We start from the raw sequence: 26,053 nt of genomic DNA on the forward strand, positions 1-26,053 counted from the left end.
GGTGTGTGTGTGTGTCGAGCCACTTCTTCCACAGGCGGGTGGTGTGTGTGTCGAGCCACTTCTTCCACAGTGCGGGTGGTGTGTGTGTGTCGAGCCACTTCTTCCACAGGGCGGGTGGTGTGTGTGTCGAGCCACTTCTTCCACAGGGCGGGTGGTGTGTGTGTCGAGCACTTCTTCCACAGGGCGGTGGTGTGTGTGTGTCGAGCCACTTCTTCCACAGGGCGGGTGGTGTGTGTGTCGAGCACTTCTTCCACAGGGCGGGTGGTGTGTGTGTGTCGAGCCACTTCTTCCACAGGGCGGGTGGTGTGTGTGTGTCGAGCCACTTCTTCCACAGGGCGGGTGGTGTGTGTGTCGAGCCACTTCTTCCACAGGGCGGGTGGTGTGGTGTGTCGAGCCACTCTTCCACAGGCGGCGGGTGGTGTGTGTGTGTGTGTCGAGCCACTTCTTCCACAGGGCGGCTGGTGTGTGTGTGTCGAGAGCACTTCTTCCACAGGGCGGGTGTGTGTTGTGTGTGTGTGTGTCGAGCACTTCTTCCACAGGGCGGTGGTGTGTGTGTGTGTCGAGCCACTTCTTCCACAGGGCGGGTGGTGGTGTGTGTGTGTCGAGCCACTTCTTCCACAGGGCGGGTGGGTGTTGTGTGTGTGTCGAGCCATTCTTCCACAGGGCGGTGGTGTGTGTGTGTGTGTCGAGCACTTCTTCCACAGGGCGGGGGTGGGCTGTGTGTGTGTGTGTGTGTGTGTGTGTCGAGCCACTTCTTCCACAGGGCGGGTGGTGTGTGTGTGTGTGTGTGTGTGTGTCGAGCCACTTCTTCCACAGGGCGGGTGGTGTGTGTGGAGCCACTTCTTCCACAGGTGTGTGTGTGTGTGTGAAGCAGTAGGAGAACCATAATGCTTTGTAGACATTGCTATGGGAGGTTTGTTTGAATTCAGAGATAATATCCAGGACTCATCTCTTTTCTTCCAGGCCTGCCTTGACTTCCAGTGTGTGAATGCCTCAGCTCTACTTCCTGTGGACCTCCACTGTGATGCCAACAGCACATGTAACAGCCGGGGGGTAAGAGACGGTCTCATTCTCTAGACGGGGTTGGATACATCACATGTAACAGCCGGGGGGTAAGAGACGGTCTCATTCTCTAGACGGGGTTGGATACATCACATGTAACAGCCGGGGGGTAAGAGAAGGTCTCATCCTCTAGACGGGGTTGGATACATCATGTGTTACAGGCCATCTGATGGTCTCCTCTGGGGAGAGATCTAATCCTCTAGAAGTGGTTGGACACTTCACATGTTTTAGGCCATCTGATTGGCTCTTCTTGGGAGAGAGGCCTGTGTCTATTGTATTGGTTGGTTGATTAGTTAATTGATTGGTATATCTCCCCCAGGTGTGCAACAACCTGGGCCACTGCCACTGTAATGACGGCTGGGGACCTCCTTACTGTGCCAAGTCAGGGAGAGGGGGCAGTGTGGACAGCGGGCCTGCACAGATAGGTACTGTTCACTGCACACCTTTCCTGTCTCTACCTGCCTGTCATTATAGATGGGTAATGTTCACTGCACACCTTTCCTGTCTCTACCTGCCTGTCATTATAGATGGGTAATGTTCACTGCACACCTTTCCTCTCTCTACCTGCCTGTCATTATAGATAGGTACTGTTCACTGCACACCTTTCCTCTCTCTACCTGCCTGTCATTATAGATGGGTAATGTTCACTGCACACCTTTCCTCTCTCTACCTGCCTGTCATTATAGATAGGTACTGTTCACTGCACACCTTTCCTCTCTCTACCTGCCTGTCATTATAGATGGGTAATGTTCACTGCACACCTTTCCTCTCTCTACCTGCCTGTCATTATAGATGGGTACTGTTCACTGCACACCTTTCCTCTCTCTACCTGCCTGTTATTATAGATAGGTACTGTTCACTGCACACCTTTCCTCTCTCTACCTGCCTGTCATTATAGATAGGTAATGTTCACTGCACACCATTCCTCTCTCTACCTGCCTGTCATTATAGATAGGTACTGTTCACTGCACACCTTTCCTCTCTCTACCTGCCTGTCATTATAGATAGGTACTGTTCACTGCACACCTTTCCTGTCTCTACCTGCCTGTCATTATAGATGGGTAATGTTCACTGCACACCTTTCCTGTCTCTACCTGCCTGTCATTATAGATAGGTACTGTTCACTGCACACCTTTCCTGTCTCTACCTGCCTGTCATTATAGATGGGTAATGTTCACTGCACACCTTTCCTGTCTCTACCTGCCTGTCATTATAGATGGGTAATGTTCACTGCACACCTTTCCTCTCTCTACCTGCCTGTCATTATAGATAGGTACTGTTCACTGCACACCTTTCCTCTCTCTACCTGCCTGTCATTATAGATGGGTAATGTTCACTGCACACCTTTCCTCTCTCTACCTGCCTGTCATTATAGATGGGTACTGTTCACTGCACACCTTTCCTCTCTCTACCTGCCTGTTATTATAGATAGGTACTGTTCACTGCACACCTTTCCTCTCTCTACCTGCCTGTCATTATAGATAGGTAATGTTCACTGCACACCATTCCTCTCTCTACCTGCCTGTCATTATAGATAGGTACTGTTCACTGCACACCTTTCCTCTCTCTACCTGCCTGTCATTATAGATAGGTACTGTTCACTGCACACCTTTCCTGTCTCTACCTGCCTGTCATTATAGATGGGTAATGTTCACTGCACACCTTTCCTGTCTCTACCTGCCTGTCATTATAGATAGGTACTGTTCACTGCACACCTTTCCTGTCTCTACCTGCCTGTCATTATAGATGGGTAATGTTCACTGCACACCTTTCCTGTCTCTACCTGCCTGTCATTATAGATGGGTAATGTTCACTGCACACCTTTCCTGTCTCTACCTGCCTGTCATTATAGATGGGTACTGTTCACTGCACACCTTTCCTGTCTCTACCTGCCTGTCATTATAGATGGGTAATGTTCACTGCACACCTTTCCTGTCTCTACCTGCCTGTCATTATAGATAGGTACTGTTCACTGCACACCTTTCCTGTCTCTACCTGCCTGTCATTATAGATGGGTACTGTTCACTGCACACCTTTCCTGTCTCTACCTGCCTGTCATTATAGATGGGTAATGTTCACTGCACACCTTTCCTGTCTCCACCTGCCTGTCATTATAGATGGGTAATGTTCACTGCACACCTTTCCTGTCTCTACCTGCCTGTCATTATAGATAGGTACTGTTCACTGCACACCTTTCCTGTCTCTACCTGCCTGTCATTATAGGTAGGTACTGTTCACTGCACACCTTTCCTGTCTCTACCTGCCTGTCATTATAGATAGGTACTGTTCACTGCACACCTTTCCTGTCTCTACCTGCCTGTCATTATAGATAGGTAATGTTCACTGCACACCTTTCCTGTCTCTACCTGCCTGTCATTATAGATAGGTACTGTTCACTGCACACCTTTCCTGTCTCTACCTGCCTGTCATTATAGATAGGTACTGTTCACTGCACACCTTTCCTGTCTCTACCTGCCTGTCATTATAGATGGGTAATGTTCACTGCACACCTTTCCTGTCTCTACCTGCCTGTCATTATAGATGGGTAATGTTCACTGCACACCTTTCCTCTGTCTACCTGCCTGTCATTATAGATGGGTAATGTTCACTGCACACCTTTCCTGTCTCTACCTGCCTGTCATTATAGATAGGTAATGTTCACTCTGACGGACAGCCTGCTGACCTTCACTAATAACTGTCCCTCTGCTCCTCCCAGATTATTCCCTGAGGGACGGCCTGCTGACCTTCACTAATAACTATCCCTCTGCTGCTCCCAGATTATTCCCTGAGGGACGGCCTGCTGACCTTCACTAATAACTATCCCTCTGCTGCTCCCAGATTATTCCCTGAGGGATGGCCTGCTGACCTTCACTAATAACTATCCCTCTGCTGCTCCCAGATTATTCCCTGAGGGACGGCCTGCTGACCTTCACTAATAACTATCCCTCTGCTGCTCCCAGATTATTCCCTGAGGGACGGCCTGCTGACCTTCACTAATAACTATCCCTCTGCTGCTCCCAGATTATTCCCTGAGGGACGGCCTGCTGACCTTCACTAATAACTATCCCTCTGCTGCTCCCAGATTATTCCCTGAGGGACGGCCTGCTGATCGTCACTAATAACTATCCCTCTGCTGCTCCCAGATTATTCCCTGAGGGACGGCCTGCTGACCTTCACTAATAACTATCCCTCTGCTGCTCCCAGATTATTCCCTGAGGGACGGCCTGCTGATCGTCACTAATAACTATCCCTCTGCTGCTCCCAGATTATTCCCTGAGGGATGGCCTGCTGATCTTCACTAATAACTATCCCTCTGCTGCTCCCAGATTATTCCCTGAGGGACGGCCTGCTGACCTTCACTAATAACTTTCCCTCTGCTGCTCCCAGATTATTCCCTGAGGGACGGCCTGCTGACCTTCACTAATAACTATCCCTCTGCTGCTCCCAGATTATTCCCTGAGGGACGACCTGCTGACCTTCACTAATAACTATCCCTCTGCTGCTCCCAGATTATTCCCTGAGGGACGGCCTGCTGATCTTCACTAATAACCATCCCTCTGCTGCTCCCAGATTATTCCCTGAGGGACGGCCTGCTGATTTTCACTAATATCTATCACTCTGCTGCTCTCAGATTATTCCCTAAGGGACGGCCTGCTGATCTTCACTAATAACTGTCCCTCTGCTTCTCCCAGATTATTCCCTGAGGGACGGCCTGCTGATCGTCACTAATAACTATCACTCTGCTGCTCCCAGATTATTCCCTGAGGGACGGCCTGCTGACCTTCACTAATAACTATCCCTCTTCTGCTCCCAGATTATTCCCTGAGGGACGGCCTGCTGATCTTCTTCCTGCTGGTGGTTCCCATCCTGGTGCTCCTGGTGTTAGTGCTGCTCTATGTGTTTAGAAGGGATACCCTGGAAAGATGTCTCAAAGGACCACGCTCCAGACGCTCCAGGTAAACACTATCACCACGCTCCAGGTAAACACTATCACCACGCTCCAGGTAAACACTATCACCACGCTCCAGGTAAACACTATCACCACGCTCCAGGTAAACACTATCACCACGCTCCAGGTAAACACTATCACCACGCTCCAGGTAAACACTATCACCACGCTCCAGGTAAACACTGTCTATCACCACGCTCCAGGTAAACACTATCACCACGCTCCAGGTAAACACTGTCTATCACCACGCTCCAGGTAAACACTGTCTATCACCACGCTCCAGGTAAACACTGTCTATCACCACGCTCCAGGTAAACACTGTCTATCACCACGCTCCAGGTAAACACTGTCTATCACCACGCTCCAGGTAAACACTATCACCACGCTCCAGGTAAACACTATCACCACGCTCCAGGTAAACACTGTCTATCACCACGCTCCAGGTAAACACTATCACCACGCTCCAGGTAAACACTGTCTATCACCACGCTCCAGGTAAACACTATCACCACGCTCCAGGTAAACACTATCACCACGCTCCAGGTAAACACTATCACCACGCTCCAGGTAAACACTATCACCACGCTCCAGGTAAACACTGTCTATCACCACGCTCCAGACGCTCCAGGTAAACACTGTCTATCACCACGCTCCAGGTAAACACTATCACCACGCTCCAGGTAAACACTGTCTATCACCACGCTCCAGGTAAACACTATCACCACGCTCCAGGTAAACACTATCACCACGCTCCAGGTAAACACTGTCTATCACCACGCTCCAGACGCTCCAGGTAAACACTATCACCACGCTCCAGGTAAACACTGTCTATCACCACGCTCCAGGTAAACACTATCACCACGCTCCAGGTAAACACTATCACCACGCTCCAGGTAAACACTATCACCACGCTCCAGGTAAACACTATCACCACGCTCCAGGTAAACACTGTCTATCACCACGCTCCAGACGCTCCAGGTAAACACTGTCTATCACCACGCTCCAGGTAAACACTATCACCACGCTCCAGGTAAACACTGTCTATCACCACGCTCCAGGTAAACACTATCACCACGCTCCAGGTAAACACTATCACCACGCTCCAGGTAAACACTGTCTATCACCACGCTCCAGACGCTCCAGGTAAACACTATCACCACGCTCCAGGTAAACACTGTCTATCACCACGCTCCAGGTAAACACTGTCTATCACCACGCTCCAGGTAAACACTGTCTATCACCACGCTCCAGGTAAACACTGTCTATCACCACGCTCCAGGTAAACACTGTCTATCACCACGCTCCAGGTAAACACTGTCTATCACCACGCTCCAGGTAAACACTGTCTATCACCACGCTCCAGGTAAACACTGTCTATCACCACGCTCCAGGTAAACACTGTCTATCACCACGCTCCAGGTAAACACTGTCTATCACCACGCTCCAGGTAAACACTATCACCACGCTCCAGGTAAACACTGTCTATCACCACGCTCCAGGTAAACACTGTCTATCACCACGCTCCAGGTAAACACTGTCTATCACCACGCTCCAGACGCTCCAGGTAAACACTATCACCACGCTCCAGGTAAACACTGTCTATCACCACGCTCCAGACGCTCCAGGTAAACACTATCACCACGCTCCAGGTAAACACTGTCTATCACCACGCTCCAGGTAAACACTATCACCACGCTCCAGGTAAACACTGTCTATCACCACGCTCCAGGTAAACACTGTCTATCACCACGCTCCAGACGCTCCAGGTAAACACTGTCTATCACCACGCTCCAGGTAAACACTGTCTATCACCACGATCCAGACGCTCCAGTTAAACACTGTCTATCACCACGCTTCAGACGCTCCAGGTAAACACTGTCTATCACCACGCTTCAGACGCTCCAGGTAAACACTGTCTATCACCACGCTCCAGGCGCTCCAGGTAAACACTGTCTATCACCACGCTCCAGGCGCTCCAGGTAAACACTGTCTATCACCACGCTCCAGGCGCTCTAGGTAAACACTGTCTATCACCACGCTTCAGACGCTCCAGGTAAACACTGTCTATCACCACGCTCCAGGCGCTCCAGGTAAACACTGTCTATCACCACGCTTCAGACGCTCCAGGTAAACACTGTCTATCACCACGCTCCAGGCGCTCCAGGTAAACACTGTCTATCACCACGCTCCAGGCGCTCCAGGTAAACACTGTCTATCACCACGCTCCAGGTAAACACTGTCTATCACCACGCTCCAGGCGCTCCAGGTAAACACTGTCTATCACCACGCTCCAGGTAAACACTGTCTATCACCACGCTTCAGACGCTCCAGGTAAACACTGTCTATCACCACGCTCCAGGCGCTCCAGGTAAACACTGTCTATCACCACGCTCCAGGTAAACACTGTCTATCACCACGCTCCAGGCGCTCCAGGTAAACACTGTCTATCACCACGCTTCAGACGCTCCAGGTAAACACTGTCTATCACCACGCTCCAGGCGCTCCAGGTAAACACTGTCTATCACCACGCTCCAGGCGCTCCAGGTAAACACTGTCTATCACCACGCTCCAGGCGCTCCAGGTAAACACTGTCTATCACCACGCTCCAGGTAAACACTGTCTATCACCACGCTTCAGACGCTCCAGGTAAACACTGTCTATCACCACGCTCCAGGCGCTCCAGGTAAACACTGTCTATCACCACGCTCCAGGTAAACACTGTCTATCACCACGCTCCAGGCGCTCCAGGTAAACACTGTCTATCACCACGCTTCAGACGCTCCAGGTAAACACTGTCTATCACCACGCTCCAGGCGCTCCAGGTAAACACTGTCTATCACCACGCTCCAGGCGCTCCAGGTAAACACTGTCTATCACCACGCTCCAGGCGCTCCAGGTAAACACTGTCTATCACCACGCTCCAGGTAAACACTGTCTATCACCACGCTTCAGACGCTCCAGGTAAACACTGTCTATCACCACGCTCCAGGCGCTCCAGGTAAACACTGTCTATCACCACGCTCCAGGCGCTCCAGGTAAACACTGTCTATCACCACGCTTCAGACGCTCCAGGTAAACACTGTCTATCACCACGCTCCAGGCGCTCCAGGTAAACACTGTCTATCACCACGCTCCAGGTAAACACTATCACCACGCTCCAGGTAAACACTATCACCACGCTCCAGGTAAACACTGTCTATCACCACGCTCCAGACGCTCCAGGTAAACACTGTCTATCACCACGCTCCAGGTAAACACTATCACCACGCTCCAGGTAAACACTATCACCACGCTCCAGGTAAACACTGTCTATCACCACGCTTCAGACGCTCCAGGTAAACACTGTCTATCACCACGCTCCAGGCGCTCCAGGTAAACACTGTCTATCACCACGCTCCAGGTAAACACTGTCTATCACCACGGTTCCATCCACAGTTTTTATGTGAGTAAAGTCATAACCTATTAAAATAATGATCATGACAGCTGTGATGGAAACAGGACGTGGAAACATATTGAACTTTACATTTTTATTCGGTACACGAATACTTTAGCGAAGAAGTACATTTTGTGTGCACTATGTCATCACGCACTGATTTTTATCAGCAAAAACTATATTTGATGGAAACACCACTGGTGGGAAAAATGTGCATATTTTCGTAATGCGGATTCTAGAGTATTCCTCTGTAATGCTATCGCTAATTGGATGGACACCTAGCAGCTATGGACGCCTAGCAGCTATGGACGCCTAGCAGCTATGGACGCCTAGCAGCTATGGACGCCTAGCAGCTATGGACGCCTAGCCGCTATGGACGCCTAGCCGCTATGGACGCCTAGCCGCTATGGACGCCTAGCCGCTATGGACGCCTAGCCGCTATGGACGCCTAGCCGCTATGGACGCCTAGCCGCTATGGACGCCTAGCCGCTATGGACGCCTAGCTATGGACACTTACAGTTGAAGTCGGAAGTTTACATACACCTTAGCCAAATACATTTAAACTCAGTTTTTCACAATTCCTGACATTTAATCCCAGTAAAAATTCCCTGTTTTAGGTCCGTTAGGATCACCACTTTATTTTAAGAATGTGAAATGTCAGAATAATAGTAGAGAGACAATGATTTATTTCAGCTTTTATCACACTTTTTCAGTTCTGCCCACAAATTTTCGATGGGATTGAGGTCAGGGCTTTGTGACGGCCACTCCAATACCTTGACTTTGTTGTCCTTAAACCATTTTGCCACAACTTTGGAAGAATGCTTGGGGTCATTGTCCATTTGGAAGACCCATTTGCGACCAAGCTTTAACTTCCTGACTGATGTCTTGATGTTTCTTCAAAATATCCACATCGTTTTCCTTCCTCATGATGCCATCTATTTTGTGAAGTGCACCAGTCCCTCCTGCAGCAAAGCATCCCCACAACATGATGCTGCCATCCCCGTGCTTCACGGTTGGGATGGTGTTCTTGGCTTGCAAACATCCCCCTTTTTCCTCCAAACGTAACGATGGTCATTATGGCCAAACAGTTCTATTTTCGTTTCATCAGAAGAGAGGACATTTCTCCAAAAAGTACGATCTTTGACCCCATGTGCAGTTGCAAACCATAGTCCGGCGTTTTTAATGGAGGTTTTGGAGCAGCGGCTTCTTCCTTGCTGAGCGGCCTTTCAGGTTATGTCGATATAGGACTCGTTTTACTGTGGATATAGATACTTTTGTACCTGTTTCCTCCAGCATCTTCACAAGGTCCTTTGCTGTTGTTCTGGGATTGATTTGCACTTTTCGCACAAGTACGTTCATCTCTAGGAGACAGAATGTGTCTCCTTCCTGAGCGGTATGACGGCTGCGTGGTCCCATGGTGTTTATACTTGCGTACTATTGTTTGTACAGATAAACGTGGTACCTTCAGGTGTTTGGAAATTTCTCCCAAGGATGAACCAGACTTGTGGAGGTCTACCATTGTTTTTCTGAGGTCTTGACTGATCTCTTTTGATTTCCCCATGATGTCAAGCAAAGAGGCACTGAGTTTGAAGGTAGGCCTTGAAATACATCCACAGGTACACCTCCAATTGACTCAAATGATGTCAATTAGCCTATCAGAAGCTTCCAAAGCCATGACATCATTTTCTGGAATTTTCCAAGCTGTACAGTCAATTTAGTGTATGTAAACTTCTGACCCACTGGAATTGTGATACAGGGAATTATAAGTGAAATAATCTGTCTATAAACAATTGTTGGAAAAATTACTTGCGTCATGCACAAAGTAGATGTCCTAACACTTGCCAAAACTATAGTTTGTTAACAAGAAATTTGTGGAGTGGTTGAAAAATGAGTTTTAATGACTCCAACCTAAGTGTATGTAAACTTCTGACTTCAACTGTAGCTATGGACACCTAGCTTATGGACACCTAGCTTATGGACACCTAGCTTATGGACACCTAGCTCATGGACATCTAGCTTATGAGTAAACCAACAAAATGTCAATAAAGATTCTTGTCTCTGTAAATTGGGTTCATCTCATCACAAAACCGTACAAACCTAGTTTGTGGCACTTCTTTGATTAGTTTAACAGGTTATTCTTTAGTTTAACAGGTTGTGTGACATGGAAATTGTATGAGATTAAAAGCATATAGTATGTAAAACTGGGTGACTTTCTCCCGGTCACAGCTGTTGCATTTCACATGATGATTTCTAATGTACGCAGGTCAGGGAACACAGCGAATGGCCAAGCGAATGGCAATGTCCCGAAAACACCAACTCCACAGCCCCTGGCAACACAGGCCTCACCCCCTCAGGTAAACTGTTCCCCCAGCAACACAGGCCCCACCCCCTCGGGTAAACAGTTCCACTGCATGTGCAGTGGGATCTGATATTGACACCCTTGATAAAAATGACCACAAAATAAATCATTCAAATACTGATCTATTAAAAAAATATAAATTATATTATTTAATACATAATTCTCAAAGGTACGGGTCAAAATTATTGACACCCCTGTCTTTAATACCTTTCAGTACCTGACCTTGTGAGGAAAACAGCACTGAGCCTTTTTATAAAATATTTTATGAGTTGGAGAACACATTCGGAGGGATCTTAGACCAGTCCTCCATACAGAACACATTAGGAGGGATCTTAGACCAGTCCTCCATACAGAACACATTAGGAGGGATCTTAGACCAGTCCTCCATACAGAACACATTAGGAGAGATCTTAGACCAGTCCTCCATACAGAACACATTAGGAGGGATCTTAGACCAGTCCTCCATACAGAACACATTAGGAGAGATCTTAGACCAGTCCTCCATACAGAACACATTAGGAGAGATCTTAGACCAGTCCTCCATACAGAACACATTAGGAGAGATCTTAGACCAGTCCTCCATACAGAACACATTAGGAGGGATCTTAGACCAGTCCTCCATACAGAACACTCCCAGATCCTTGATATCCTTTGTCTGTGCTTATTACCCTCCTCAATTCAAAACACAGGTTTTCAATGGATTTCAAGTCTGGAGACTGAGATGGCCATCGCTAAACGTTGATTATGAATGTTGCATTGGAAGCGGTGCTTTGGTCAGATGAAAATACAGGCCACGTACACCAGTGGTGGGTTCGGTGTGTCTGAGAATGCATGAGCGGAAAAGAACCGCCTACCTACTGTATAATATGGTGGTGGATCTTTGATGTTATGGGGCTATTTAGCTTCCGCTGGTCCTGGGGGCCTTGTTAAAGTCAACGGCATCATCAACTTTACCCAGTACCAGGATATTTTAGTCAAAAACCTGGTTGACTCTGTGAGGAGGCTGAAACAAACCGCAAGTGGCTCTTCCAGCAAGCACACATCAAAATCCACTAAGAAATTGTTATTTGGCTACATAATCAACATTTAGCGATGGCCATCTCAGTCTCCGGACTTGAAATCCATTGAAAACCTGTGTTTTGAACTGAGGAGGGTAATAAGCACAGACAAAGGATATCAAGGATCTGGGAGTGTTCTGTATGGAGGACTGGTCTAAGATCTCTCCTAATGTGTTCTGTATGGAGGACTGGTCTAAGATCCCTCCTAATGTGTTCTGTATGGAGGACTGGTCTAAGATCCCTCCTAATGTGTTCTGTATGGAGGACTGGTCTAAGATCTCTCCTAATGTGTTCTGTATGGAGGACTGGTCTAAGATCCATCCTAATGTGTTCTGTATGGAGGACTGGTCTAAGATCCCTCCTAATGTGTTCTGTATGGAGGACTGGTCTAAGATCCCTCCTAATGTGTTCTGTATGGAGGACTGGTCTAAGATCTCTCCTAATGTGTTCTGTATGGAGGACTGGTCTAAGATCCCTCCTAATGTGTTCTGTATGGAGGACTGGTCTAAGATCCCTCCTAATGTGTTCTGTATGGAGGACTGGTCTAAGATCCCTCCTAATGTGTTCTGTATGGAGGACTGGTCTAAGATCTCTCCTAATGTGTTCTGTATGGAGGACTGGTCTAAGATCCCTCCTAATGTGTTCTGTATGGAGGACTGGTCTAAGATCCCTCCTAATGTGTTCTGTATGGAGGACTGGTCTAAGATCTCTCCTAATGTGTTCTGTATGGAGGACTGGTCTAAGATCCCTCCTAATGTGTTCTGTATGGAGGACTGGTCTAAGATCCCTCCTAATGTGTTCTGTATGGAGGACTGGTCTAAGATCCCTCCTAATGTGTTCTGTATGGAGGACTGGTCTAAGATCTCTCCTAATGTGTTCTGTATGGAGGACTGGTCTAAGATCTCTCCTAATGTGTTCTGTATGGAGGACTGGTCTAAGATCTCTCCTAATGTGTTCTGTATGGAGGACTGGTCTAAGATCTCTCCTAATGTCTCAAACTCATAAAACATTTAATAAAAATGCTCAGTGCTGTTATCCTCGCAAAGTGAGGTATTAAACAGGGGTGTCCATTTTTACCCTACCTTTTGAGAAAAAAATATTTTTTTGCATACAATATAGCTCAATATTTTAATGATTTATTTTAGTCATTTTTTGCTCATTTTTGTTAAGGGGGTAAATCATTTCAGACCCTACTGTCTTTATTAAGTGGGACAGGGTCCAGAGCTGAGCAGGTTTTTCCATCAACTGCCATCATGGTCAAAGTTTGTATAGCCTGGTCATGGGAGTGGGCTATACAACACAAACAGATCTAGCCTGGTCATGGAAGTGGGCTATACAACACAAACAGATCTAGGACCTTTTCCAGTACATGACTTATTAATAATTTTACATGTTGTATTAATTCTGCTCTCTTCATCTGTTTCCAGCCAATGCCTACATATCCACCATCCTCTACCTCAGGACCCAGGTATTAATGCTTTATCGTAGCATATTTTGACTTTCATTTTGGGGGGGGGAAAGTGTAATATTACATACGCCTTAGTTGTATGTTTTATTTTGAATGTTGATTTTAGTTTTAATATGCCACTTAGGTATGGAGAAAACAACAATTGGAACCAACCTCCTGCCACCCAGCCACCTCTGCCCCACCAAGGACCAGGTGTTCCCAAACCTATCCCTCCCAAGCATTAACCCTGACCCTAACCGACCTCCTGCCACCCAGCCGCCTCTGCCCCAGCAAGGACCAGGTGTTCCCATCCCTCCCAAGCATTAACCCTAACCCTAACCAACCTCCTGCCACCCAGCCACCTCTGCCCCAGCAAGGACCAGGTGTTCCCATCCCTCCCAAGCATTAACCCTGACCCTAACCAACCTCCTGCCACCCAGCCACCTCTGCCCCAGCAAGGACCAGGTGTTCCCATCCCTCCCAAGCATTAACCCTAACCCTAACCAACCTCCTGCCACCCAGCCACCTCTGCCCCAGCAAGGACCAGGTGTTCCCATCCCTCCCAAGCATTAACCCTGACACAAACACCCCTTCCAACATAATGGGGCTCTTCCCTTATTCGTTATTGTAAATTGCATATTTGGATTTTACTCACATTGTTTGTTAGTTTGTCGGTATCTCAACAACAATATTTAAACCATTTTATTGCAGGAACATGATTTGGTGACAGGGACTTTTTAAGATATTGCTTTTTACATTATACTACAGAAATGAAGGTAACATGTTTTGTAATAAAAGTATACATATTGTTGATATTGTTAAGTTCCACAAAGGCTCAATTTATTTTATGAGCTGTTTACAAGATTTTTTATATATTTAAATGTTACTCCTAATAAATATTGAATATAAGATTTCTAGCCTTATTTTCCTGTGTTTTATTAGGCCTATCTTTCATTCCGAGGTACAGTAGAATATTACCAGAGTTTCTAAACCCAGAGGCTCAACATCGTGAGATTTCTGGTGACTCTTGTGAAACAGACCAGGCCGGGGTCAAATCAAATTATTTCTCACATACTTTATAGACAACAGGTGTAGACTAACAGTGGAAATGCTTACTTACAGGTTATTTTCCAACAATGCCGAGTTAAAGATAAGATGTAACTTTTTTTTTTTTTTAAATGTGTAGTGACACGAGGAATAAATATACAGTGAATAACGAATAACACTGACGAGTAGATAATAACATGGCTATATACAGGGAGTAGATAACATGGCTATATACAGGGAGTAGATAACATGGCTATATACAGGAAGTAGATAACAGGCTATATACAGGGAGTAGATAACATGGCTATATACAGGGAGTAGATAACAGGCTATATACAGGGAGTAGATAACATGGCTATATACAGGAAGTAGATAACATGGCTATATACAGGGAGTAGATAACATGGCTATATACAGGGAGTAGATAACATGGCTATATACAGGGAGTAGATAACATGGCTATATACAGGGAGTAGATAACATGGCTATATACAGGGAGTAGATAACATGGCTATATACAGGAAGTAGATAACATGGCTATATACAGGGAGTAGATAACATGGCTATATACAGGGAGTAGATAACATGGCTATATACAGGAAGTAGAATATAACATGGCTATATACAGGAAGTAGAATATAACATGGCTATATACAGGGAGTAGATAACATGGCTATATACAGGAAGTAGAATATAACATGGCTATATACAGGAAGTAGAATATAACATGGCTATATACAGGGAGTAGATAACATGGCTATATACAGGAAGTAGATAACATGGCTATATACAGGAAGTAGATAATAACATGGCTATATACAGGGAGTAGATAATAACATGGCTATATACAGGAAGTAGATAACATGGCTATATACAGGGAGTAGATAACATGGCTATATACAGGGAGTAGATAACATGGCTATATACAGGGAGTAGATGATAACATGGCTATATACAGGAAGTAGATAACATGGCTATATACAGGAAGTAGATAACATGGCTATATACAGGGAGTAGAATATAACATGACTATATACAGGGAGTAGAATATAACATGGCTATATACAGGAAGTAGATAATAACATGGCTATATACAGGGAGTAGATAATAACATGGCTATATACAGGAAGTAGATAACATGGCTATATACAGGGAGTAGATAATAACATGGCTATATACAGGAAGTAGATAACATGGCTATATACAGGAAGTAGATAATAACATGGCTATATACAGGGAGTAGATAACATGGCTATATACAGGGAGTAGATAACATGGCTATATACAGGAAGTAGATGATAACATGGCTATTTACAGGGAGTAGATAACATGGCTATATACAGGAAGTAGATAACATGGCTATATACAGGAAGTAGATAACATGGCTATATACAGGGAGTAGATAACATGGCTATATACAGGAAGTAGATAATAACAGGCTATATACAGGGAGTAGATAACATGGCTATATACAGGAAGTAGAATATAACATGGCTATATACAGGAAGTAGATAACATGGCTATATACAGGGAGTAGAAAATAACATGGCTATATACAGGAAGTAGTTAATAACCTGGCTATATACAGGGAGTAGATAATAACATGGCTATATACAGGAAGTAGATAATAACATGGCTATATACAAGGAGTATATAACATGGCTATATACAGGGAGTAGAATATAACATGGCTATATACAGGAAGTAGAATATAACATGGCTATATACAGGGAGTAGAATATAACATGGCTATATACAGGGAGTAGAATATAACATGGCTATATACAGGAAGTAGAATATAACATGGCTATATACAGGGAGTAGATAATAACATGGCTATATACAGGAAGTAGATAATAACATGGCTATATACAGGGAGTAGAAAATAACATGGCTATATACAGGAAGTAGTTAATAACCTGGCTATATACAGGGAGTAGATAATAACATGGCTATATACAGGAAGTAGATAATAACATGGCTATATACAGGGAGTAGATAACATGGCTATATACAGGGAGTAGATAATAACATGGCTATATACAGGAAGTAGAATATAACATGGCTATATACAGGGAGTAGAATATAACATGGCTATATACAGGGAGTAGATAATAACATGGCTATATACAGGAAGTAGATAATAACATGGCTATATACAGGAAGTAGATAATAACATGGCTATATACAGGAAGTAGTTAATAACCTGGCTATATACAGGGAGTAGATAATAACATGGCTATATACAGGAAGTAGATAATAACATGGCTATATACAGGGAGTAGATAACATGGCTATATACAGGGAGTAGATAATAACATGGCTATATACAGGAAGTAGAATATAACATGGCTATATACAGGGAGTAGAATATAACATGGCTATATACAGGGAGTAGATAATAACATGGCTATATACAGGAAGTAGATAATAACATGGCTATATACAGGAAGTAGATAATAACCTGGCTATATACAGGGAGTAGATAATAACATGGCTATATACAGGAAGTAGATAACATGGCTGTATATATATATATGGTGCATTTGGAAAGTATTCAGACCCCTTGACTTTCTCAATTTATTTTATGTTAGTCTTATTCTAAAATATATATTTTTTAAATAATAAATAATCAATCTACACACAATACCCCATAATGACATCACAATACCCCATAATGACATCACAATACCCCATAATGACAAAGTGAAAACAGGTTTAGACGTTTTTGCACATTTCTAAAAAAAAAAATAAGTATTCAGACCCTTTGCTATGAGACTCATATTGAGCTCAGGTGCCCCCTGTTTCCATTGATCATCTTTGAGATGTTTCTACAACTTGATTGGAGTCCACCTGTGCCAAATTAAATTGATTGGACAGGATTTGGGAAGGCACACACCTGTCTATGTAAGGTCCCACAGTTGACAGTGCATCTCAGAACAAAAACCAAGCCATGAGGTCTAAGGAATTGTCAGTAGAGCTCCGAGACAGGATTGTGTTGAGGCACAGATCTAGGGAAGGGTACCAAAACATTTCTGCAGCATTGAAGGTCCCCAAGAACACGGTGGCCTCCGTCATTCTTAAGTGGAAGAAGTTTGGAACCACCAAGACTCTTCCTAGAGTTGACCGCCTGGCCAAACTGAGCAATCGGGGGAGAAGGGCCTTGGTCAGGGAGGTGACCAAGAACCTGATGGTCACTCTGACAGAGCTCCAGAGTTCCTCTGTGGAGATGGAAGAACCTTCCAGAAGGACAACCATCTCTGCAGCACTCCACCAATCAGGCCATTATGGTAGAGAGGCCAGACGGAAGCCACTCCTCAGTAAAAGGCACATGACAGCCCGCTTTGAGTTTGCCAAAAGTAATCTAAAGACTCTCAGGCCATGAGAAAAAAGATTCTTTAGTCTGATGAAACCAAGATGAAACTCTTTGGCCTGAAGGCCAAGCATCACGTCTGGTGGAAACCTGGCACCACCCCTACAGTGAAGCATGGTGGTGGCAGCATCATGCTGTGGGGATGTTTTTCAGCGGCAGGGACTGGGTGACTAGTTAGGATCGAGAGAGAGAGATTAACTGAGCAAAGTACAGAGAGATCCTTGATGAAAACTTGCTCCAGAGCACTCAGGACCTCAGACTTTGGCGAAGGTTCACCTTCCAGCAGGACAACAACCCTAAGCACATAGCCAAGACAACGCAGGAGTGGCTTCGGGACAAGTTTCTGAATATCCTTGAGCAGCCCAGCCAGAGCCCAGACTAGAACCTGATCGAACATCTCTGGAGAGACCTGAAAATAGCTGTGCAGCGACGTTCCCCATCCAACCTGACAGAGCTTGAGAGGATCTGCAGAGAAGAATGGGAGAAACTCCCCAAAATACAGGTGTGCCAAGCTTGTAGCGTCATACCCAAGACAACTCGAGGCTGTAATCGCTACCAAAGGTGCTTCAACAAAGTACTGAGTAAAGGTTCTGAATACTTATGTGGTATTCTAACCAGGGGTCAAAGTATAATTAATTTATTCCAGGTACAGAACATCCTATATGTTCACACTTACACCAACGTGTGTTATGGGCCAAATCTTAGCATTTCATATAGAACCCAGAGATCCTATTAATTCAATAGGATCTCTGTGGGCCTGGCGATAAATATTAGTCATTTAACTTAAAAATGTATTACCTTTTTATTGTGGCATAAACACAAACCAGTCATGATGTTTTTTTTCATCTGATTGTCAAACATTCTCTACTAGACCACCCGCTCACGTTCGTTCACTCTACTAGACCACCCGCTCACGTTCGTTCACTCTACTAGACCACCCGCTCACGTTCGTTCACTCTACTAGACCACCCGCTCACGTTCGTTCACTCTACTAGACCACCCGCTCACGTTCGTTCACTCTACTAGACCACCCGCTCACGTTCGTTCACTCTACTAGACCACCCGCTCACGTTCGTTCACTCTACTAGACCACCCGCTCACGTTCGTTCACTCTACTAGACTACCCGCTCACGTTCGTTCACTCTACTAGACCACGACGCTCACGTTCGTTCACTCTACTAGACCACCCGCTCACGTTCGTTCACTCTACTAGACCACCCGCTCACGTTCGTTCACTCTACTAGACCACCCGCTCACGATCGTTCACTCTACTAGACCACCCGCTCACGTTCGTTCACGCTACTAGACCACCCGCTCACGTTCGTTCACTCTACTAGACCACCCGCTCACGTTCGTTCACTCTACTAGACCACCCGCTCACGTTCGTTCACTCTACTAGACCACCCGCTCACGTTCGTTCACTCTACTAGACCACCCGCTCACATTCGTTCACGCTACTAGACCACCCGCTCACGTTCGTTCACTCTACTAGACCACGACGCTCACGTTCGTTCACTCTACTAGACCACCCGCTCACGTTCGTTCACTCTACTAGACCACCCGCTCACGTTCGTTCACTCTACTAGACCACCCGCTCACGTTCGTTCACTCTACTAGACCACCCGCTCACGTTCGTTCACTCTACTAGACCACCCGCTCACGTTCGTTCACTCTACTAGACCACCCGCTCACGTTCGTTCACTCTACTAGACCACCCGCTCACGTTCGTTCACTCTACTAGACCACCCGCTCACGTTCGTTCACTCTACTAGACCACCCGCTCACGTTCGTTCACTCTACTAGACCACCCGCTCACGTTCGTTCACTCTACTAGACCACCCGCTCACGTTCGTTCACTCTACTAGACCACCCGCTCACGTTCGTTCACTCTACTAGACCACCCGCTCACGTTCGTTCACTCTACTAGACCTACCCGCTCACGTTCGTTCACTCTACTAGACCACCCGCTCACGTTCGTTCACTCTACTAGACCACCCGCTCACGTTCGTTCACTCTACTAGACCACCCGCTCACGTTCGTTCACTCTACTAGACCACCCGCTCACGTTCGTTCACTCTACTAGACCACCCGCTCACGTTCGTTCACTCTACTAGACCACCCGCTCACGTTCGTTCACTCTACTAGACCACCCGCTCACGTTCGTTCACTCTACTAGACCACCCGCTCACGTTCGTTCACTCTACTAGACCACCCGCTCACGTTCGTTCACTCTACTAGACCACCCGCTCACGTTCGTTCACTCTACTAGACCACCCGCTCACGTTCGTTCACTCTACTAGACCACGACGCTCACGTTCGTTCATTCTACTAGACCACCCGCTCACGTTCGTTCACTCTACTAGACTACCCGCTCACGTTCGTTCACTCTACTAGACCACGACGCTCACGTTCGTTCACTCTACTAGACCACCCGCTCACGTTCGTTCACTCTACTAGACCACCCGCTCACGTTCGTTCACTCTACTAGACCACGACGCTCACGTTCGTTCACTCTACTAGACCACCCGCTCACGTTCGTTCACTCTACTAGACCACCCGCTCACGTTCGTTCACTCTACTAGACCACCCGCTCACGTTCGTTCACTCTACTAGACCACCCGCTCACGTTCGTTCACTCTACTAGACCACGATGCTCACGTTCGTTCACTCTACTAGACCACCCGCTCACGTTCGTTCACTCTACTAGACCACCCGCTCACGTTCGTTCACTCTACTAGACCACCCGCTCACGTTCGTTCACTCTACTAGACCACGACGCTCACGTTCGTTCACTCTACTAGACCACCCGCTCACGTTCGTTCACTCTACTAGACCACCCGCTCACGTTCGTTCACTCTACTAGACCACCCGCTCACGTTCGTTCACTCTACTAGACCACCCGCTCACGTTCGTTCACTCTACTAGACCACCCGCTCACGTTCGTTCACTCTACTAGACCACCCGCTCACGTTCGTTCACTCTACTAGACCACCCGCTCACGTTCGTTCACTCTACTAGACCACCCGCTCACGTTCGTTCACTCTACTAGACCACCCGCTCACGTTCGTTCACTCTACTAGACCACGACGCTCACGTTCGTTCACTCTACTAGACCACCCGCTCACGTTCGTTCACTCTACTAGACCACCCGCTCACGTTCGTTCACTCTACTAGACCACCCGCTCACGTTCGTTCACTCTACTAGACCACCCGCTCACGTTCGTTCACTCTACTAGACCACCCGCTCACGTTCGTTCACTCTACTAGACCACCCGCTCACGTTCGTTCACTCTACTAGACCACCCGCTCACGTTCGTTCACTCTACTAGACCACCCGCTCACGTTCGTTCACTCTACTAGACCACCCGCTCACGTTCGTTCACTCTACTAGACCACCCGCTCACGTTCGTTCACTCTACTAGACCACCCGCTCACGTTCGTTCACTCTACTAGACCACCCGCTCACGTTCGTTCACTCTACTAGACCACCCGCTCACGTTCGTTCACTCTACTAGACCACCCGCTCACGTTCGTTCACTCTACTAGACCACCCGCTCACGTTCGTTCACTCTACTAGACCACCCGCTCACGTTCGTTCACTCTACTAGACCACCCGCTCACGTTCGTTCACTCTACTAGACCACCCGCTCACGTTCGTTCACTCTACTAGACCACCCGCTCACGTTCGTTCACTCTACTAGACCACCCGCTCACGTTCGTTCACTCTACTAGACCACCCGCTCACGTTCGTTCACTCTACTAGACCACCCGCTCACGTTCGTTCACTCTACTAGACCACCCGCTCACGTTCGTTCACTCTACTAGACCACGACGCTCACGTTCGTTCACTCTACTAGACCACCCGCTCACGTTCGTTCACTCTACTAGACCACCCGCTCACGTTCGTTCACTCTACTAGACCACCCGCTCACGTTCGTTCACTCTACTAGACCACCCGCTCACGTTCGTTCACTCTACTAGACCACCCGCTCACGTTCGTTCACTCTACTAGACCACGACGCTCACGTTCGTTCATTCTACTAGACCACCCGCTCACGTTCGTTCACTCTACTAGACTACCCGCTCACGTTCGTTCACTCTACTAGACCACGACGCTCACGTTCGTTCACTCTACTAGACCACCCGCTCACGTTCGTTCACTCTACTAGACCACCCGCTCACGTTCGTTCACTCTACTAGACCACGACGCTCACGTTCGTTCACTCTACTAGACCACCCGCTCACGTTCGTTCACTCTACTAGACCACCCGCTCACGTTCGTTCACTCTACTAGACCACCCGCTCACGTTCGTTCACTCTACTAGACCACCCGCTCACGTTCGTTCACTCTACTAGACCACGATGCTCACGTTCGTTCACTCTACTAGACCACCCGCTCACGTTCGTTCACTCTACTAGACCACCCGCTCACGTTCGTTCACTCTACTAGACCACCCGCTCACGTTCGTTCACTCTACTAGACCACGACGCTCACGTTCGTTCACTCTACTAGACCACCCGCTCACGTTCGTTCACTCTACTAGACCACCCGCTCACGTTCGTTCACTCTACTAGACCACCCGCTCACGTTCGTTCACTCTACTAGACCACCCGCTCACGTTCGTTCACTCTACTAGACCACCCGCTCACGTTCGTTCACTCTACTAGACCACCCGCTCACGTTCGTTCACTCTACTAGACCACCCGCTCACGTTCGTTCACTCTACTAGACCACCCGCTCACGTTCGTTCACTCTACTAGACCACCCGCTCACGTTCGTTCACTCTACTAGACCACGACGCTCACGTTCGTTCACTCTACTAGACCACCCGCTCACGTTCGTTCACTCTACTAGACCACCCGCTCACGTTCGTTCACTCTACTAGACCACCCGCTCACGTTCGTTCACTCTACTAGACCACCCGCTCACGTTCGTTCACTCTACTAGACCACCCGCTCACGTTCGTTCACTCTACTAGACCACCCGCTCACGTTCGTTCACTCTACTAGACCACGACGCTCACGTTCGTTCACTCTACTAGACCACCCGCTCACGTTCGTTCACTCTACTAGACCACCCGCTCACGTTCGTTCACTCTACTAGACCACCCGCTCACGTTCGTTCACTCTACTAGACCACGACGCTCACGTTCGTTCACTCTACTAGACCACCCGCTCACGTTCGTTCACTCTACTAGACCACCCGCTCACGTTCGTTCACTCTACTAGACCACGACGCTCACGTTCGTTCACTCTACTAGACCACCCGCTCACGTTCGTTCACTCTACTAGACCACCCGCTCACGTTCGTTCACTCTACTAGACCACCCGCTCACGTTCGTTCACTCTACTAGACCACCCGCTCACGTTCGTTCACTCTACTAGACCACCCGCTCACGTTCGTTCACTCTACTAGACCACCCGCTCACGTTCGTTCACTCTACTAGACCACCCGCTCACGTTCGTTCACTCTACTAGACCACCCGCTCACGTTCGTTCACTCTACTAGACCACGACGCTCACGTTCGTTCACTCTACTAGACCACCCGCTCACGTTCGTTCACTCTACTAGACCACCCGCTCACGTTCGTTCACTCTACTAGACCACCCGCTCACGTTCGTTCACTCTACTAGACCACCCGCTCACGTTCGTTCACTCTACTAGACCACCCGCTCACGTTCGTTCACTCTACTAGACCACCCGCTCACGTTCGTTCACTCTACTAGACCACCCGCTCACGTTCGTTCACTCTACTAGACCACCCGCTCACGTTCGTTCACTCTACTAGACCACCCGCTCACGTTCGTTCACTCTACTAGACCACCCGCTCACGTTCGTTCACTCTACTAGACCACCCGCTCACGTTCGTTCACTCTACTAGACTACCCGCTCACGTTCGTTCACTCTACTAGACCACCCGCTCACGTTCGTTCACTCTACTAGACCACCCGCTCACGTTCGTTCACTCTACTAGACCACCCGCTCACGTTCGTTCACTCTACTAGACCACCCGCTCACGTTCGTTCACTCTACTAGACCACCCGCTCACGTTCGTTCACTCTACTAGACCACCCGCTCACGTTCGTTCACTCTACTAGACCACCCGCTCACGTTCGTTCACTCTACTAGACCACCCGCTCACGTTCGTTCACTCTACTAGACCACCCGCTCACGTTCGTTCACTCTACTAGACCACCCGCTCACGTTCGTTCACTCTACTAAACCACCCGCTCACGTTCGTTCACTCTACTAGACTACCCGCTCACGTTCGTTCACTCTACTAGACCACCCGCTCACGTTCGTTCACTCTACTAGACCACCCGCTCACGTTCGTTCACTCTACTAGACCACCCGCTCACGTTCGTTCACTCTACTAGACCACCCGCTCACGTTCGTTCACTCTACTAGACCACCCGCTGACGTTCGTTCACTCTACTAGACCACCCGCTCACGTTCGTTCACTCTACTAGACCACCCGCTCACGTTCGTTCACTCTACTAGACCACCCGCTCACGTTCGTTCACTCTACTAGACCACCCGCTCACGTTCGTTCACTCTACTAGACCACCCGCTCACGTTCGTTCACTCTACTAGACTACCCGCTCACGTTCGTTCACTCTACTAGACCACCCGCTCACGTTCGTTCACTCTACTAGACCACCCGCTCACGTTCGTTCACTCTACTAGACCACCCGCTCACGTTCGTTCACTCTACTAGACCACCCGCTCACGTTCGTTCACTCTACTAGACCACCCGCTCACGTTCGTTCACTCTACTAGACCACCCGCTCACGTTCGTTCACTCTACTAGACCACCCGCTCACGTTCGTTCACTCTACTAGACCACCCGCTCACGTTCGTTCGCGCTACTAGACCACCCGCTCACGTTCGTTCGCTCTACTAGACCACCCGCTCACGTTCGTTCGCTCTACTAGACCACCCGCTCACGTTCGTTCGCTCTACTAGACCACCCGCTCACGTTCGTTCGCTCTACTAGACCACCCGCTCACGTTCGTTCGCTCTACTAGACCACCCGCTCACGTTCGTTCACTCTACTAGACCACGACGCTCACGTTCGTTCACTCTACTAGACCACCCGCTCACGTTCGTTCACTCTACTAGACCACCCGCTCACGTTCGTTCACTCTACTAGACCACGACGCTCACGTTCGTTCACTCTACTAGACCACCCGCTCACGTTCGTTCACTCTACTAGACCACCCGCTCACGTTCGTTCACTCTACTAGACCACCCGCTCACGTTCGTTCACTCTACTAGACCACCCGCTCACGTTCGTTCACTCTACTAGACCACCCGCTCACGTTCGTTCACTCTACTAGACCACCCGCTCACGTTCGTTCACTCTACTAGACCACCCGCTCACGTTCGTTCACTCTACTAGACCACCCGCTCACGTTCGTTCACTCTACTAGACCACCCGCTCACGTTCGTTCACTCTACTAGACCACGACGCTCACGTTCGTTCACTCTACTAGACCACCCGCTCACGTTCGTTCACTCTACTAGACCACCCGCTCACGTTCGTTCACTCTACTAGACCACCCGCTCACGTTCGTTCACTCTACTAGACCACCCGCTCACGTTCGTTCACTCTACTAGACCACCCGCTCACGTTCGTTCACGCTACTAGACCACCCGCTCACGTTCGTTCACTCTACTAGACCACCCGCTCACGTTCGTTCACTCTACTAGACCACCCGCTCACGTTCGTTCACTCTACTAGACCACCCGCTCACGTTCGTTCACTCTACTAGACCACCCGCTCACGTTCGTTCACTCTACTAGACCACCCGCTCACGTTCGTTCACTCTACTAGACCACCCGCTTACGTTCGTTCACTCTACTAGACCACCCGCTCACGTTCGTTCACTCTACTAGACCACCCGCTCACGTTCGTTCACTCTACTAGACCACCCGCTCACGTTCGTTCACTCTACTAGACCACGACGCTCACGTTCGTTCACTCTACTAGACCACCCGCTCACGTTCGTTCACTCTACTAGACCACCCGCTCACGTTCGTTCACTCTACTAGACCACCCGCTCACGTTCGTTCACTCTACTAGACCACGACGCTCACGTTCGTTCACTCTACTAGACCACCCGCTCACGTTCGTTCACTCTACTAGACCACCCGCTCACGTTCGTTCACTCTACTAGACCACCCGCTCACGTTCGTTCACTCTACTAGACCACGACGCTCACGTTCGTTCACTCTACTAGACCACCCGCTCACGTTCGTTCACTCTACTAGACCACCCGCTCACGTTCGTTCACTCTACTAGACCACCCGCTCACGTTCGT

The 26,053-nt window shown here is 48.0% G+C and overlaps 1 protein-coding gene across 1 annotated transcript; it reads left to right on the forward strand.

The window, feature by feature from the left end:
• The first annotated feature begins 906 nt into the window (after positions 1 to 906).
• On the forward strand, positions 907 to 14,225 carry LOC120038502 (disintegrin and metalloproteinase domain-containing protein 9-like). The gene is made up of 6 exons (XM_038984223.1): positions 907 to 1,053; positions 1,382 to 1,487; positions 4,877 to 5,018; positions 10,708 to 10,798; positions 13,289 to 13,329; positions 13,454 to 14,225. The coding sequence occupies exons 1-6, from the start codon at positions 907 to 909 to the stop codon at positions 13,551 to 13,553; spliced, it is 627 nt and encodes a 208-aa protein (XP_038840151.1). The 3' UTR covers positions 13,554 to 14,225.
• Positions 14,226 to 26,053: the final 11,828 nt, after the last annotated feature.

The sequence above is a fragment of the Salvelinus namaycush genome, unplaced genomic scaffold, assembly GCF_016432855.1.
Source record: "Salvelinus namaycush isolate Seneca unplaced genomic scaffold, SaNama_1.0 Scaffold223, whole genome shotgun sequence".
NCBI classification, from domain to species: domain Eukaryota; kingdom Metazoa; phylum Chordata; class Actinopteri; order Salmoniformes; family Salmonidae; genus Salvelinus; species Salvelinus namaycush.